General features: G+C 43.9%; 1 protein-coding gene across 1 annotated transcript in view; it reads right to left on the minus strand.

The window, feature by feature from the left end:
• HYDIN (HYDIN axonemal central pair apparatus protein) overlaps positions 1-17,948 on the minus strand; it is a 317,742-nt gene that overhangs the window by 81,584 nt on the left and 218,210 nt on the right. Inside the window, exons 39-45 of the mRNA XM_038753650.1 lie at positions 15,448-15,615; positions 12,724-12,900; positions 10,721-10,894; positions 7,285-7,532; positions 3,518-3,655; positions 2,523-2,706; positions 697-838 (exon numbers count right to left, since the gene is read on the minus strand). Coding sequence (XP_038609578.1) covers positions 697-838; positions 2,523-2,706; positions 3,518-3,655; positions 7,285-7,532; positions 10,721-10,894; positions 12,724-12,900; positions 15,448-15,615 — 1,231 coding nt within the window. The remainder of the gene's footprint in view (positions 1-696; positions 839-2,522; positions 2,707-3,517; positions 3,656-7,284; positions 7,533-10,720; positions 10,895-12,723; positions 12,901-15,447; positions 15,616-17,948) is intronic.

Here is a 17,948-nt window from a genome sequence, read left to right on the forward strand (position 1 = left end):
GCCCTCACATCTCCTATTCACCCTCCCTTAAGCATTTGACATGCACCCCACCTCCAGCTCCATAGCACGTTACATGTGCTTATAGTCTCTCATTCTCCTGCCAGTAATTTAATATCTGTCTTCCCCTCTAGACTGGGATCCCCATGTGGGGAAGGCATGTTTTATTGTATTGTTCTCTCCCAAGCACCTAGTAAAGGGTTTAGTACACAGTAAGCACTCAATAAAGCACTCATTGATTGATTGACTGGAGTAGACACCATTCCTGCAAAGAGCTTACAATCTAGAGGGGGAAACAGACATTACAGGTCGGGGAAGTAGCAGACTATAAAGATGTGAACATAAGGGCTGTGTGGTAGAGGTGGAGTGAGTATTTATGTGCTTACTTGGTTCAAGTGCATAGGTGACACAGACTTGAGGTAGAATAGTGTAGGGAGATGAGAGATCAGCCAGGGAAGGCTTCTTGGAGGAGATATGACTTTACTAGGGCTTTGAAGATGGGGTGATGGTGGTCTGGCAGATATGAATAGGGAGGGAATTCCAGGCAGGAGGGAGGGAGTGAGCAAGAGGTTGATTGCAAGACAGATGAGAGTGAGTTACACTGAGTAGGTGGGTTTTAGAGGAGCAGAGTGTGCGAGCTGGATTGTGGTGGGAGAGGAATGAGGATAGGTAGTGGGGAGGAAGTTGAATGTCACCGACTTCTTTTTCCGTTCCCGGAGGGCCAGCAGCAAATCATTGTCGAACTGAATTTTCTGTTCCTCGGTCAACGCATCATACTCCTCCTCATCCAACTCCTGGAGACGAGCTTTCTCCTTTGCAAGGTTTTCTTGTTGTTTCCACTCTAACCAGGGACCAAGGAAACGAAAAACAAACAGGAAAACTCATTTTGCTATTGTTAACTTGGTGGAATCTTCCCTCCGTTGAGAGGTGCTGGTTGGAGCCGGGGAAGGTTCCAGAAATGGGAAATCAGCTAGGGCAACAGTCAGGGGTTTTAAACCTGGGGCGTGTTGGTGGAGTTTACTACAATTATAATTTCTAAATTCAGGTTCCAGCATTTGGAGCAGTTGCCATCACAATCAAACCCAACCAAAGGGCTAACACCAGAGAGAATAGATATATTGATGGCATGATGGTCATTCTTCTGAGCCTTTAGAAACTCGGCTCAGGTTTAAAAAAGGAATTATGGTTCAATACAGAGGGTCCCAATTCCTCTTTTCTTCCTATCTGATGAGCAACTCATTTTTAAACTTCTATCGAGATGTCATCTTCCATCCTTGTACTATGCACTTTCTATTTGAGGTGTTTCCAGGTCAGAAGGTCTGAGAGTGTAGATGTTCCTTCACCATTGGAAAGGTTTCAAATAATCAGCAATATCAAATGAAACAATTTCTTTCATATCAGGGTCTAAAGTGTTTTTCAGAGAAATTGATATGTGCAGAGAAGAAAAACCATTAACAACTTTAAAACAAAGCATTCTAGGATTGAGTTATTACAAGTCACAACCTTCACCTGCAAAAATTCAACAGTGCTGAGCAATCATTTACACAGTTTTCGTTTGGAGCCCTAACCCAAATCCTAACGTTATATCTCAAGGTGATTAATTTTGGTGGCATTTCGCCTTTAATTTCCAACCTGTCAGATTTCTGTGGGCACCAGCTCTTGCTCAGCCAACACCCAAGGAGTGATGCTCTGTTGGTTTGTGGTTTTCCCTTAATCAGGAACCTTTCTATCCAACGTAATCCCAATCCCATATATAACACTGGGCATATGGCCCATGCAGTAATAATAATAATAATAATAATAATAATGGTATTTGTTAAGCACTTACTATGTGCCAAGCACTGTACTAAGCGCTGGGGCACTTACCAGCAAATTGGGTTGGACACAGTCCCTGTCCCTCATAGGGCTCACAGTCTTAATCCCCATTTTACAGATGAGGTAATTGAGGCATAAAGAAATAAAGTGACTTGCCCAAGCACTGGGGTGGATACAAGCAAATCTAGTTGGACACAGTCCCTGTCCCATGTGGGGCTCACAATCTCAATCCCCATTTTCCAGATGAGGTAACTGAAGCACAGAGAAGTAAAGTGACTCACCTAAGGTCACACAGCAGACAAGTGGTGGAGCCGGGATTAGGACCCATGACTTTCTGACTTCCAGCAGAGAGAAGCAGCGTGGCTCAGTGGAAAGAGCCCAGGCTTGGGAGTCAGAGGTCATGGGTTCTAATCCTGGCTCCACCACTTACTGGCTGTGTGACTTTGGGCAAGTCACTTAACTTCTCTGTGCCTCAGTTGCCTCATCTGTAAAATGGGGATTAAGACTATGAGCCCCACATGGGACAACCTGATCACCTTGTATCCCCCCAGCGCTTAGAACAGTGCTTTGCACATAGTAAGCACTTAACAAATACCATTATTATTATTATTCCAGACCCATGCTCTATCCACTACACCATGTAATGGTCATGACCGGCGGTCTGAGCCCTGCTCTGAGGGAAAACAATTGCAGATAACATCGGGTTTCACCTTCTTGATCTTTCTTGGCTTTCTCCCGAGCCTTCATGACGACAAAATCCTGAAAGAGGTTGACAAAGTAGATGTGCTCCCGGTTGTTTATAGCTTTGAGCAAGCAGAGGAGAGCAGAGGATACATTCCGGGCAAACAGAGTCTCTAGTCCATCAAACACCACTCCCCGATAGCAGTCACTAAGCTAGATAAACGAGGCAAAGAGACAAGAAAAACAGGTCAAGGGGTGTTCCTCGGCACCAAAATAATTAAGTAACTGGGGTATTAAGCGCTTACTCCATGCCAGGCACTGTATTAAGTGCTGGGGTAGTAATAATAATAATAATAATAATAATGATGGTATTTGTTAAGCACTTACTCTGTGCAAAGCACTGTTCTAAGCGCTGGGGTAGATACAAGGTAATCAGGTTGTCCCACGAGGGGCTCACAGTCTTCATCCCCATTTTACAGATGTGGGAACTGAGGCCCAGAAAAGTGAAGTGACTTGCCCAAAGTCACACAGCTGACAAGTGGCAGAGCCGGGATTTGAACCCACGGTCTCTGACTCCAAAGCCCGGGCTCTTTCCACTGAGCCATGCTGCTTCTCCAAGACAGACAGACCTGGGCCCCAGGGAGGAGGAAGAACCGGAAGGTGGGATGAGGAATGTGTGCAGCACGGGCGTGGTTAGTCAGGGGAGGCTTTCTGGAGGAGGGGGGCTGAGGAGAAGGGCTCTGACAAGATTGGACATAGTGACAAGACAAGACAAGACAAGGTAGTGACAAGATTGGACATAGTCCCTGCCCCGCAAAGGGCTCTCAGCCTTAACCTCCGTTTTACAGAAGAGGTAACTGAAGCAGAGAGAAGTGACGTGACCTGCCCAAGTGGCAGGGCCAGGATTAGAACCCAGGTCCTTCTGGCTCCCAGGCCCGAGTTCTATCCTCTAGGGCACTCTGCTTCTCCACTGAACTTTCTAGGATCAGATTCTCAGGCCCTCGAGGCTAGCAGTGAGACGTACCTGCATCCTTTCGGCCAGGATGTCCACAAGTAATTCCTCAGGAAACACACAGCTCATCAGCCCTGTCTCTCCTCCCAAGCTCACACTAACACTAAGGTGCTGCTGGGCAGGTCCACTGGGGATGGGACTGGATGCCACCTGCGAAGTGTGGGGGGGGAACATCAGAAGGAAAAAATACGTCAGGGAAATCGTCAGATCTAATTACGGGGTCTTGGCTGTTGGCTCACGTGGCATCCCAGAGCGTTACCTCAAACCTATCGTTCAGGAAATACGAATTTCAAGTGGATGCAGGTGGACTAACCCATCGCCTTGTTTATAGTCTACTCTCCCAAGCGCTTAGAACAGTGTTCTGCTCATGAACAGAACTCCCCCTTTAAAAGAATTTAAAAGAATTCCCCCTTTTAGACTGTGAGCCCACTGTTGGGTAGGGACTGTCTCTATATGTTGCCAATTTGTACTTCCCAAGCGCTTAGTACAGTGCTCTGCACATAGTAAGCGCTCAATAAATACGATTGATGATGATGATGATGATTAATGATGTGCATTTAGCTTTAATTCTATTTGTTCTGACAACTTGACACCTGTCCACATGTTTTGTTTTGTTGTCTGTCTCCCCCTTCTAGACTGTGAGCCCGTTGTTGGGTAGGGACCGTCTCTATATGTTGCCGACTTGTACTTCCCAAGGCTTAGTACAGTGCTCTGCACACAGTAAGTGCTCAATAAGTATGATTGAATGAATGAATAATAAGCACTCAATAAATTCTGTTGATTGATTGATTGATTCCCAGTCAATCACCGTTTTACAAATGTCTTTGGGGACTTGACAACTTTTGTTCTATTTCTACATATCTTCCATTCATAGATTAGAAAGTCTAGTTGTATCAACTAAAACTTCTTTTAAGTAAAAAATTGTGAGTGATATGAATGGGGTAAGTAAATAATACCTTGATTTGGAAAAGTCTTTTGAGTTTTCCAAAACTCTTGCACAGACTGTGAGCCCACTGTTGGGTAGGGACTGTCTCTATATATTGTCAACTTGTACTTCCCAAGCACTTAGTACTGTGTGCTCTGCACACAGTAAGCGCTCAATAAATATGATTGATTGATTGATAAGATATCTCATTTTATCCTCAAACCATCCCTTTGATAGGGAGAGGCATGTATTGCTATCTTCATCTGACAGATGAGGAAACTGAAGCCCAGAGATGTTACGTGAGTTTCCTCAAGTCTCACAGTAAGTCAATATTAAAACTGTGGTGAGACTCTAGCTTGCCTGATTCCCAGACTTCTACTATAATTTCCAAAGCACCCAATGCAGTGCTGTGCACACAATAGTCGTTCAAAAGACACTGATGAGGATGAGGATTGGAATAAAAATGAATTTTTCTCTGCTTCCTCTCTGCAGAACAGGAATAAAGATGCTCACTTCTTGGTGCCCCAGTTACCTCATCTGTAAAATGGGGATTAAGACTATGAGCCCCATGTGGGACGGGGACTGCGTCCAACCTGATTAGCTTGTATCTGCCCCAGCGCTTAGAACAGTGCCTGATACATAGTAGGCGCTTAACAAATGCCATCATCATCATTAATCAATCAGTGGTATTTACTGAGAATTTCCTGTGTGCAGAACACTGTACTGTACTAAGGGCTTGGTATAATAGAGTAAGTAGAGACAATTCTTATCTTCCAGCATTTTATAAATTAGAGACAGACATTAAAATAAATTACAAGCAGGGGGATCAGAGTATAAGGCTATGTACTTGAGTGCTATAAAGGTTGGGGTTAGTATTGAAGTGGTCAGGAACTATGGACTTAAGAGCATAGGAGATGCAGAAGGGAAGGAGTTCAGGGTGGGGAGAAGGGTTACAGAAGAATAATTAATAATAATAATAATAATAATGGCATTTATTAAGCGCTTACTATGTGCAAAGCACTGTTCTAAGCGCTGAGAAGGTTACAAGGTGATCAGGTTGTCCCTCGTGGGGCTCACAGTCTTAATCCCCATTTTCCAGATGAGGTAACTGAGGCCCAGAGAAGTGAAGTGACTTGCCCAAAGTCACACAGCTGACAATTGGCAGAGCCGGGATTTGAACCCATGACCTCTGACTCCAAAGACCGTGCTCTTTCCTACTGAGCCACGCTCAGTGGCCAGGAGCTCTTGATTTGTTTCTCTACGTTCCAGTAGGAATAGTAGTATTTATTAAGCGCTGACTAGGTGCAAGAGCACTGTACTAATGATAATTTTAATAGTAATTGTGGTATTTGGTAAGCGTTCACTATGTGTCAAGCACTGTACTAAGCGCTAGGATAGATAAAGGTCCTACATGTATGTAGGTCCTCCACACATCCACCAAGCTAGCTCTGTTCCTCCCTTCAAAGCCCTACTGAGAGATCACCTCCTCCAGGAGGCCTTCCCACACTGAGACCCCCTTTTCCTCTCCTCCTCCCCATCCGCCCCCCGCCCTACCTCCTTCCCCTCCCCACAGCACTTGTATATATTTGTACAGATTTATTACTCTATTTATTTTACTTGTACCTGTTACTGTATTTATTTTGTTAATGATGTGCATTATAGCTATAATTCTATTTGTCCTGACGATTTTGACACCTGTCTACATGTTTTGTTTTGTTGTCTGTCTCCCCTTTCTAGACTGTGAGCCCGCTGTTGGGTAGGGACCATCTCTAAATGTTGCCGACTTGTACTTTCCAAGCACTTAGTACTGTGCTCTGCACACAGCACTAAATAAATACAATTGAATGAATGAATGAATGAATGAATGGGGCTCACAGTCTAAGTAGGAGGGAGAATAATCAATCAATCAATGGTATTTATTGAGCACTTATTCATGTGCAGAGAACTGTACTAAGCTCTTGGGAGAGGACAATACAACGCAGTTAGCGGACACCTTCCCTGCCCATAACAGCATGGCTCAATGGAAAGAGCACGGGCTTGGGAGTTAGAAGTCATGGGTTCAAATCTCTGCTCTGCCCATTGTCAGCTGTGTGACTTTGGGCAAGTCACTTCACTTCTCTGGAGAAGCAGCGTGGCTCCGTGGAAAGAGCCCGGGCTTTGGAGTCAGAGGTCAGGGGTTCAAATCCCAGCTCCGCCACTTGTCAGCTGTGTGACTTTGGGCAAGTCACTTAACTTCTCTGTGCCTCAGTTCCCGCATCTGTAAAATGGGGATTAAGACTGTGAGCCCTCCGTGGGACAACCTGATCACCTTGTAAACTCCCCAGCGCTTAGAACAGTGCTTTGCACATAGTAAGTGCTTAATAAATGCCATTATTATTATTATTATTATTCTCTGGGCCTCAGTTCCCTCATCTGTAAAATGGGGATTAAGACTGTGAGCCCCACATGGGACAACGTGATCACCTTGTACCCTCCCCCAGCGCCTAGAACAGTGCTTTGCACATAGTAAGGGCTTAACAAAAACCATCATTATTATTATTATTATAACAAGCTTACAATCTACAGAGAACAAATACCGAATCTCAATATTGCAGATGAGGGAACCAAGGCACAGACAAGTGAAATGATTTGCTCAAGGTCACCCAGCAGGTAAGCGGTGGAGCCGGGATTAGAACCCAAGTCTTCTGAATCCCAAGTCCATGCTCTTTTTCCACTAGGCCTTGCTGCTTCTCTACAAAGCACAGGGAAAGAGTACACAGGTGGGAAGGAGTAGGAGTAGCAGTGGGGTTTACCGAAGGCTCACTGGGGGAAATGACTATACTAAGCGCTTGGGAGGTCACAGCCGCACGTTTACCAGTGATCCCGTAGCATCGGATTGATGTTGCTGATGTTGCATCTTCTGTGGCTGGGAAACATGGCCATCTGATTTTCCCTTCCCTGCAAGCACGCTTCCCCGCATGCCTCTGGAAGTGGCAGACTGGGGGATAGTTTTGATTTCGGAAGATAACAGCGTCCCTTCTGAGGTATGTTTGGCCAAGGCCTCGGTGCTCAGTCTTGTCACCCCGACAGGGGTTTGTAACAAATTGGCGTCCGGAAGCTGGCCTGCAGACAGAAAGAGAATATTCATGAAGAGTGCCTTGAATGAAGTAATATAACAATTTGGGGGAGAACTTGGAGTAAATTCACGTCATTCTATCCGAATCTGAAAAACGTGGAGAAACCAAGGCCCAGAAAAGGAAACAGCCTGGGCAAAGGTCAAGCCTCAATTCAGGGCATGTCCGACTTCTACCTCCATTGTATTTTCCCAGGCACTTAGTACAGTGTTTTACACATAGTACATGGAAAGAGCTCAGTCTTGGGGAGTCAGAAGTCCTGGGTTCTAAACCCAGCTCTGCCACTTACCTGCTGCGTGACCTTGGGTAAGTCACTTAACTTCTCTGTGCCTCAGTTTCCTCAACTGCCAAACAGGGATTCCATGCTTGATCCCCTTCCTACTTAGACTGTGAAGGGCAGGGACTGTGTCCAACCAGATTAACCTGGAACTATCCCAGCGTTTAGAAAAGTGTTTGACACATAATAAGTGCTTAACAAATATAATGATAATAATAATAATGATAATGATTACTGACTCCTTGTTCCATTCCCTGGACTCCAATGACCCTCAGTTAGAATGAAAGTTCTTAAAAAGAGACTTGGTGGTTCAGCTAAATCCTACTGGCAGATATACAGATTTCCTGAAGGAAGGGAACGCCACTTAAATTTAGGAGCTTAGTACCTATTTTCTTGGCCTAAAAAGTTACCAGCAATGGATATCGTGGCCTAGTAGTTCAAGCACGGACCTGGGAATCAGAAGGACCTGGGTTCTCATCCCGGCTCCGTCACTTATCTGCTGTGTGACCCTAGGCAAGTCATTTAACTTCTCTGAGCCTCAATTATCTCATATGTCAAATGGGTATTAAGACTGCAAGCCCCATGTGGGACAGGGACTGTGTCCAACTGGATTACCTTGTAAGTACCCCAGCACTTCGAACAGTGCCTGGCACATAGTAAGCGCTTAGCAAATACCATTTAAAAAATATGTACTGTATACTAATTTTTGAAGAATGGGCATTTCTGGAGGAAGAAATACTCTAGAAAATGGGAATTACCTATTTGGACAGTTATCATTCCATAAATAAAGCTCACAAATAATCTGAGAAAAAGGTGAACAGGACATCTTATCTACATAGACTTCCAAAATCAGGAATGAAAACACCTGGACCTTGAAGGACATTTCTCAATACTAAATTTTGGAATCAAGATTTAATGGACATTTTATCTCTGTGATATCCCAGGAAAGGAGTGGCCATCCTTGCATACAAAGTCTGTTAAAAATGTGCTTTCAGAAGCAAACAAAAGCACCCCACGGAACAGTCAGAAGGTGCTGGGTTCTAATTCTGACTCCACCACTTGTCTGCTGTGTGACCTTGAGCAAGTCACTTGAGTTCTCTGTGACCCTCTGTGTGTAAAATGGGGATTAAGACTGTGAGCCCCACCTGGGACATGGACCGTGTCCTTCCTGATTAGCTTGTTACTACCCCAGAGCTCAGTGCAGGGCCTGGCACAAGGTAAGTGTTTAACAAATACCAGAAAAAAGTAGCGAGAAGCTATGACCCTGGAAAGGAATGTTTATAACCCCAGGTTTGGACTGCTGCTCTTCTGATTATGATTGAGTGAATGAATGTGCCAAGTGTACACTAAGCGCTAGTGTAGATAGAAGATAATCTATTTTACCAGCTGGAGCTCACAGACTCAATCCCCGTGTTGCAGATGAGGTAACTGAGGCACAGAGAAGTGAAGTGACTTGCCCAAGCTCCCACAGCAGACAAGTGGCAGAGCAGGGCTTAGAACCCATGAGCAGTGAATCGATACAACATTATTCATTCATTCATTCAATCATATTTATTGAGCGCTTACTGTGTGAAGAGCACTGTACTAAGCGCTTGGGAAGCACAAGTTGGCAACATATAGAGATGGTCCCTACGCAACAACAGGTTCACAGTCTAGAAGGGCTCACAGTCTAGAAGACTGTGTAATAAGCATTTAACAAATACCACAATTATAATTATTCTCTTATTATATATTCTCTTATTTTATTATTATCTTCTAGAGGCTAAGGCAGTAGGACTCTCCTTGGGAGTTCCCAACACTATGCCATACTTCCTGGAGCTGCAAACGAATTGATCCCTGGGGTTTTCTGGGATCTCCTGAGAAAAGAGAGAAACAGTGTGGCGTAGTGGAAAGAGCCCGGGCCTGGGGGTCAGAAGACCTGGGTTCTAATCCTGGCTCTGCCACTTGTCCTCTGTGTGACCTTGGGCTAGTCACTTAATTTCTCTGTACCTCAGTTATCTCATCTGCAAAATGGGGCTTATGACAGTAAATCCCATGTGGGACATGGGCTGTGTCCAACCTGATTAGCTTGTATCTACCTTAGCACTTGGTACACTGTCTGGCACGTAGTGAGTGCTTAACAAATGTCATTAAAAAAGAGTCATTTGACTTCTCTGCGCTTCAGCTACCTCATCTGCAAAATTAATTAATTAATGATGGTATTTGTTAAGTGCTTACTATGTGCAAAGCACTGTTCTAAGCACTGGGGAAGTTACAAGGTGATCACGGTGGGGGGGGGGGGGGGGCTCACAGTTTTAATCCCCATTTTCCAGATGCGGTAACTGAGGAACAGAGAAGTTAAGTGATTTGCCCATAGTCACCCAGCTGACATTTGGCGGAGCTGGGATTGGAACCCATGACCTCTGATTCCAAAGCCCGTGCCCTTTCCACTGAGCCACACTGCATCTCAGCGTGGGGGTTCAAGACTGTGAGCTCCACATGGGTCATGGACTGGTTCCAACCTTATTAGCTTGTAGCCACCTCGGCACTAAGAACAGTGCCTGGCTAACTAGTTACGCGACCCCCCGAGCCTATCCTACTTATTTTATTTTGTTGGTATGTTTGGTTCTGTTCTCTGTCTCCCCCTTTTAGACTGTGAGCCCACTGTTGGGTAGGGACTGTCTCTATGTGATGCCAATTTGTACTTCCCAAGCGCTTAGTACAGTGCTCTGCACATAGTAAGCGCTCAATAAATACGATTGATTGATTGATTGGCATAGAGTAAGCGCTTAACGAATACCATTCAGTTAAAAATAAAAAGACATGAACTCTTGGGAGGACATAGCAGTGGGAATGGTGACACTGCTGTGCTAAAGGAGACCAGGTTCTTTGCAAGTTTTTGAGAAAGGATTCACTTTTACCATTTTCCTCAGTCTCCCGCTGGTTCTGCTCCAGGGCTGCTCTCAGACAGAGTTCCCGGGCCCGGAGCCCTGAGGCGGTGGTTCCATCTGAGATGGCTTCTAAGACGACTGAATCAATAGTTAAGCAGGCAGCCGAGTAGCTCTTTGCAAGGGTCACAGCAGCCATAGTCTTCCCTACAAGAGGGGAAAAAAAAGGGGTTGAATCTGATGCCTTATCCCACATATCTTTTTGCAAAGAATGTCTCTGAATATGGAGTCCGGTCTTTCTAGACTTATTTGGTCCCATATCAAAAGGATCCCTTGATTTATTTTTTTTTTTACGGTATTTGTGGAGCGCTGATTCTGTGCCTAACTCTGTTCTAAGTACTGGGGAAGAGACGAGTTAATCAGGTTGAGGAAACCGCGGCCCAGAAAAATTAAGTGACTTGCTCAAGGTCACACAGCAAGCAATTGGCAGAGTCAGAATTAGAACCCAGGTCCTCTGACTTCTTGGCCTGTGCTCTTTTCGCTAAGGTCCCGTTGCTTCTCTCTAAGGGTCGTCCCGATTCTTGGTTTACAGTGCCGTAAATGAGTGCTTAGACTCCTGTTAGCCAGATGAAAACAGTATTTCGAATGTTCACGGTATACATTCTGGATCACGCATTATTCTCTGAAATATGTTAACTCTCTCCCACCATCAAGCCTTCACCCACACCATGTCCCTTTCCTTCAAAACCCTCTTCAAAAGCCACTTCCTATATGGAACCTTCCCTGAATAAATAAGGCACACAGTCCACTATAAGTATTCCCTCCTTACATTGTGATCAAGCCTTCACCCACACCATGTCCCTTTCCTTCAAAACCCTCTTCAAAAGCCACTTCCTATATGGAACCTTCCCTGAATAAATAAAGAACACAGTCCACTATAAGTATTCCCTCCTTACTGTGTGATACCAGGTTGGACAGGGACTGTGTTCAAACGGCTTTTATTGTATCTACCCCAGCGCCTAGTATTCATTCATTCATTCAATCGTATTTATTGAGAGCTTACTGTGTGCAGGGCACTGTACTAAGCGCTTGGGAAGTACAAGTTGGCAACATATAGAGACGGTCCCTACCCAACAACGGGTTCACAGTCTAGAAGGGGGAGACAGACAAAAAGACAGTGCTTGGCATGCTGTAAGCGCTTAACAAATACCCCAATCAACTACAATTATAAATAAAACTTTCTATGCACTTCTTGTTGAATATTTGTCTCTCCCTCTCCCCATTAGTTCATAAACTCTTGGAGGGCAGAAATTCATCTTATACGTCTCTTATAAGTCCCCTCAGCATTTAGTGTAGTGTGTCGCATAAAAACCTTTACTGCCATCTGGCAGTTTTAAGTAAATTAGCTACTAGTATTTAGTTAGTAATTAAGTAATTAAATTAGCTAGTAATTAAGTAAATTAACTAACTACTAACCTTTTGTGGACAAGGGTTCCAGTTCTGGTCACCGTCATGTATTCGCTTTATATCACGGTATGTAATAGCTAAATTGACAGGTCAGGTAAGAGCCCATTGTTGGGTAGGGACCGTCTCTATATGTTGCCGATTTGTACTTCCCAAGCGCTTAGTGCAGTGCTCTGCACACAGTAAGTGCTCAATAAATACGATTGAATGAATGAATGAATAAATAAATATGACCTTAAGCACCTGTTGTTTATCAGAAGGGAAGAAATAAAAGTGGATAGAGCACGGGCCTGGGAATCAGAAGGACCTCGGTCCTCATTTTGGCTCCGCCTTTATGACCGTGGGCAAGTCACTTCACTCCTCTGTGCCTCAGTTACCTCATCTGTAAAAATGGGGATTAAGACTGTGAGGCCTGAGTGAGACGTGGATTGTGTCCAACCCAATTATTTTGTGTCTATCCCAGCGCTTAGTACAATGCTTGGCACATAGTTAGAGCTCAACAATTACCATAAAAAAGGAATTGTTCTTCTGAATCTCCTTTTTCTGACTCCCCAAAGGAATTCATTTCATACCTGATAGAGGTGCCCCGTATATTATAAGAGCGATGCCTCTGCGGTTTCTGGCAGCCCGGCCTTCAGGAGAAATATCAATGCCCAGGTGGCGGGCCACAGCTTTGCTGACAGGGTTACTTTCCAGTTCTCCCACTTCCTCCACAAAGTGGCTGTCTATGCTTTGCTTCTTTTCGGAGGCTGAGAAACAAAAGGTTACAAGGAATTGGTGAGTTCAAGAAATTGCTCCTGATTCCTCTGCATTTCGTTTATTGGGCTGAGACCTTCCTCAGAGATCCAATGTAGGAATGATGGAGATAAAGGGATGGAAACAGAGATGTTCTATATTTTTCAGTCGATCAGTAGTATTTACTGAGTGTGTACTGTGTGCGGAGCACCGTACTAAGCTCTAGAGAGAATACAATACGAGGAGGAAGGCACAATCCTTGTCCGCAAGGAGCCTACAGTCTAGTGGGGGAGACTGGCATTAAAATAAATCACAGGTAGGGGAAGCGACAGAGTATAAGAAAATGTACTTAAGTGTTGTGAGGGAGAGGAAGAGGCAGGGAAGGGAGTACTAAAGGGCTTAGGGGGTATGGATTTGAGTTCATAGGTGATGCAGAAGGGAAGGAAAATAAAGTGGGGAGATGAGAGATTAGTCAGGGAAGGCTTCCTCAGGGAGCTATATCTATATTTTTCACTATCTTCTTCAAATGTCGTCAAATCGTTTCCGACCCATAGCGACTCCACAGACGCACCCTCTACAGAACGTCCCAGCTTCCGTCTTTATGTCATCCTGGTATGTGTAACTGTAGAGGTTTTCACTACAGAGTCTCTTAAATCACTACTTTCACTGGGAAGTGCTTGAAGGTATTCAGTTGCCAAGACCAAACAGGTATTAGAGCTCACAGATTCAATTCCAACGAAATGTTTCCAATACTGAACCCTTTTTAACATCTAACTCATTATCTAAAGGATATGATACTCACTCCAAACATGTAAATCCACATTCTATTTAATGGAGCCTTTCTAAAATGGGGCACCCTGAATTTTCTAACAGTGATCCCTTGCCTTCTCCCACCAGCTAGATGATCATAGGCCACTCCCTCCTTCTGACCAACTGCAGCTATTTTTGAGTTGTTGAGCCTCAAATTAGAGGGGAAACAGACTAGACAGCACTAGCTGAGAGATCCATTTGGAATAAGGAAGCAGCATAGTCTACTTGATAGAGTAGCAGCCTCGGAGTCAGAAGGACCTGGATTCTACTGCCAGTTCTGCCACTTCTCTTCTTCCAATTCCTTGCTGTGTGACCTTGGGCAAGTCATTTAACTTCTCTGTGCCTCAGTTACCTCATTTGTAAAATGGGGATTAAGACAGTGAGTCCCATATGGGGCAGGGACTGTGTCCAACCTGATTAGCTAGTATCTACCCTAGAGTTGAGTGCAATGCGTGGCATATAGTAAGCACTTCATACATATCCAAAAATAAAAAGACTGAAAACCCAGCAGTGATCTAACAAAATTCAAACGTTTTTGCGATTGAATCCGAGCTCTTTCTGTGACCCAAAGGTCTCTCTGATGTATCAGTTTCCTCGACATTAGAGCTAAGAATACACGTTAAAGAGAAGCAGCGTGGCTCAGTGGAAAGAGCATGGGCTTTGGAGTCAGAGGTCATGAGTTCAAATCCTGGCTCCACCAACTGTCAGCTGTGTGACTTTGGGCAAGTCACTTCACTTCTCTGGGCCTCAGTTACCTCATCTGGAAAATGGGGGTGAAGACTGTGAGCCCCCTGTGGGACAACCTCATCACCTTGTAACCTCCCTAGTGCTTAGAACAGTGCTTTGCACATAGTAAGCACTTAATAAATGTCATTATTATTATTAAAGCTAAGAATACTGACTTATCTGATAGAGACTGTGCTCAACATGACCATATTTTCTACTACCTGAGCTAGGCAAATGATGAATTGACATTCCTGGCAAACTGTGCTATTCTGAAATACATAATACTATACTGATCCCAAGCTAACAGCTATAAATGGAAGGGGGTGTTAGCATATGAGCCTTGTTAGCTACTTCTTCTAGACTGTGAGCCCACTGTTGGGTAGGGACTGTCTCTATATGTTGCCAACTTGTACTTCCCAAGCGCTTAGTACAGTGCTCTGCACACAGTATGTGCTCAATAAATATGATTGATTGATTGATCAATGAGCCAAGTGAATATATGAGGCTGCACATTTGACAATCTGATTTTAAAGTTTCAGCTGTGACACAAGTGTTTGCACCTCTACTGCACTGTTTGTTTCCTCAAGGTTTCCTCCTCCTGCCAGCCCCCAGATTGCTGCCGCTAATGTAACTGTTGAAGATAAGGGAGGAGAGAGTTTGGCATGACGGACAGCACTTTAAGGATTAATTGTTGTGGTCAGAGAGCTTGTCTACTAACTCTGTTATACCATACTCTTCCAAGAGCTTTGCACATGCTTTGCACACAGTAAATGCTGAATAAATACAAGTGACGGCTGATTCATCTGGAAAAATCCCCCTTAATACTGCAGAACATGTCAGCTGGGAACCAATATTTTGGTGACTGACAGTACCTCATTCTATGTTAACTAATTTGCAACCGAAAAAAAGTTATTTCGACAATGCTAGCTCACTTTTGTGAAGTTACAGCCTTAGACAGAGTGTATCAGCAGGAGAATTAGGTTAGGGGGAGAGCTAGGGCTGATGCATTAAGAGTGGCTGGTTACCTTGGAAGACTCCTCTGTCCAGGTTTCCATTTTCCTCTTCTTCCTCCGGTTCAAGTTTCATATAGATTGTGGTCAGATGGTTTTCTTCGGAGTTGGAGGCAGCAGTTGCTGTCACAGCGAGAGAGGTCCGCTTGGATAACTGATCGAAGGAGGATAATTCTTCTTCCTCTGCTCAGTGGAAAAGAGGAGCCAAGAAAAGGTAGGGTGAGTGGAAACCCAGCACTATCCAGTTTCTTGAAACAAAATAGAGGAAACTAAAAGCTCAAATTTTTTAATGATATTTGTTAAGTACTTACTATGTGTCGAGCACTTTTTCTAAGCACTGGGGCAAATACAGAGGTTGGATACAGTCTCTGTCCCACATGGGGCTCACAGTCTAGATGGGAGGGAGAAGGATTTAATCCTCAATTTACAGTAGAGGTAATTAAGGCGCAAAGAAGATAAGTCACTTGCCAAAGTCATACGGTAAGCAATTGGCAGAACCGGAATTAGAACCCAAGTCCTTTGATTCCCAGGCCTGTGCTATTTCCACTAGGCCATGCTGCTTCTCTTACACTGTTTTCCCTAAAGTCTTTTTGGCATTGAAAAATCTAGCCTATGGCACAACCCTTAATCTAATTTTTTACAAGACAAAGAAAACAAAACAGTACTTATTTATCCTGCATTTTGAAGGGGTAAATTCAGGGACATGGGGTTGGGTGGGGCAAAGCTGTTACAAACTAATGTAGTCGTGATCCGGGATTTGTATCTTATACCCCCATGAAATCATCATCATCATTCACTCAATCATCACCAATAGTATCTGCTGAACTCTTCCTATGTGGAAAGTCCACTCTGAGACACTTAAGGAATTCATCAAAGACGTAAAGACAAGGTCCCGATTGACTGGGAGAGGTATACTGTTTAGAGTACCTGTGCCTCCTTGGAAAAGATGGGAAAATGAAGAAAGGGAAGGAGCTGAGGTGAATAAAGAGAACTGAGGCCTGAACTGGAGAAAAATAGAGCAATACTATTATAGAAAACATACAGAGTACTTGAATTCAGTACTATCAGCTTAGAGTACGTTGTCTGAACTGGATTATGTGAAGGAAAAACTGGTGTCATAAAGCTGACTGCATTTGTAGCATTAGTTCAAGGCAGAGGAACAGGTTAAGGGTATAATTCCATGTGTGAAGCACTGTTCTAAGTGCTGGGGGGGGATACAAGGTGATCAGGTTGTCCCAAGTGGGGCTCACAGTCTTAATCCCCATTTTAGAGATGAGGTAACTGAGGCTCAGAGAATTTAAGTGACTTGCCCAAAGTCACACAGCAGACAAGTGGTGGGGCCAGGATTAGAACCCATGACCTTCTGACTCCCAAGCCTGGGCTCTTTCCACTGTGTTCCTGTCCACAAGAACTCAGTCTGGAAGAAGTCTAAAGTCATTCTTTTCTAATAATTATTTTCTGACTAAAATAATATTTTATTTATTTTCTACCAATGTAAAAAAAAGTAATTGATTTTTTGGCTGATTAGTGATATCTTTCTACAATGACAAAATTAATATAATTGCACTAGTTTAGAAATTTTTATACCAAATTAGCTTAAGAAATGTTTCATGTGGTTGAAGCTCAAGAATCTTTTGAGCTTCCCAGAGCTGGGAGAGCAGAGCACTGGGCTGATTATAAAGGGCAAATTGCTAAATTAAGGATTGGTGCAACTAATAAAGTGGGTACTATTCCTTTCCTAACTATCTCCATTTCAGTTTCCTTATTAGTGATTCTAATGCTAGTGATTCTGGATAGGAAGAAAATAAAGCAATAGCCATATTGGAAAAACGGTTCTCAATGGAAAAGATGCAGGTGAGAAATATAGTCTGTCCTCTCTTTCTTCCTCTTTTCATGGCATCAACAAACGCTAGCAGCCCAGCTGAAGATCACTGATTTTTCACCTCCTCATACTGCTTCTTGGTCATTATTTCAGAGTGCTAACCAGAATCTGGACCAAATAATTGCCTGTACTCATATCAATCATACTTATTAAGAGCTTTCTGTAGGCAGAGCACCGTACTAAGGGCTTGGGAGAGTACAATGTAACCCAGTTGGTAGACACGTTCCCTTTGCCCACAGGGGCTTACAGTCTTTAGGGACTACAGTCTGCAGTCTAAATCAACTCCTAGGGTGGAAACATTGTAGCACTCATTAAGACATGGTCTGAAAAGGAAGGCAATGTATTATGGTTTCTTTAATGCTCTACTCCAAGCCACTGATGTCAAAAACACACTGAATGTGATCTGCTCAGCTTCATCTCATTTAAAAATGCCAACTGGCACCCATGGCACAATTCAGATAGGTAAGCAAAAGATGCACCAAAACCCTTTGGATAGGATATAATAAGTAATTATGATATCCGGCAAGCACTGAACTAAGTGCTGGGGTAGATACAAGATAATCAGGTTGGTCCCAGCCTCTGTTTTACATGAGGCTAAATCCCCGTCTAAGCAGGAAGACGTGAACAGTTTGGG

The sequence above is a fragment of the Tachyglossus aculeatus genome, chromosome 11 (assembly GCF_015852505.1).
Source record: "Tachyglossus aculeatus isolate mTacAcu1 chromosome 11, mTacAcu1.pri, whole genome shotgun sequence".
NCBI lineage: Eukaryota > Metazoa > Chordata > Mammalia > Monotremata > Tachyglossidae > Tachyglossus > Tachyglossus aculeatus.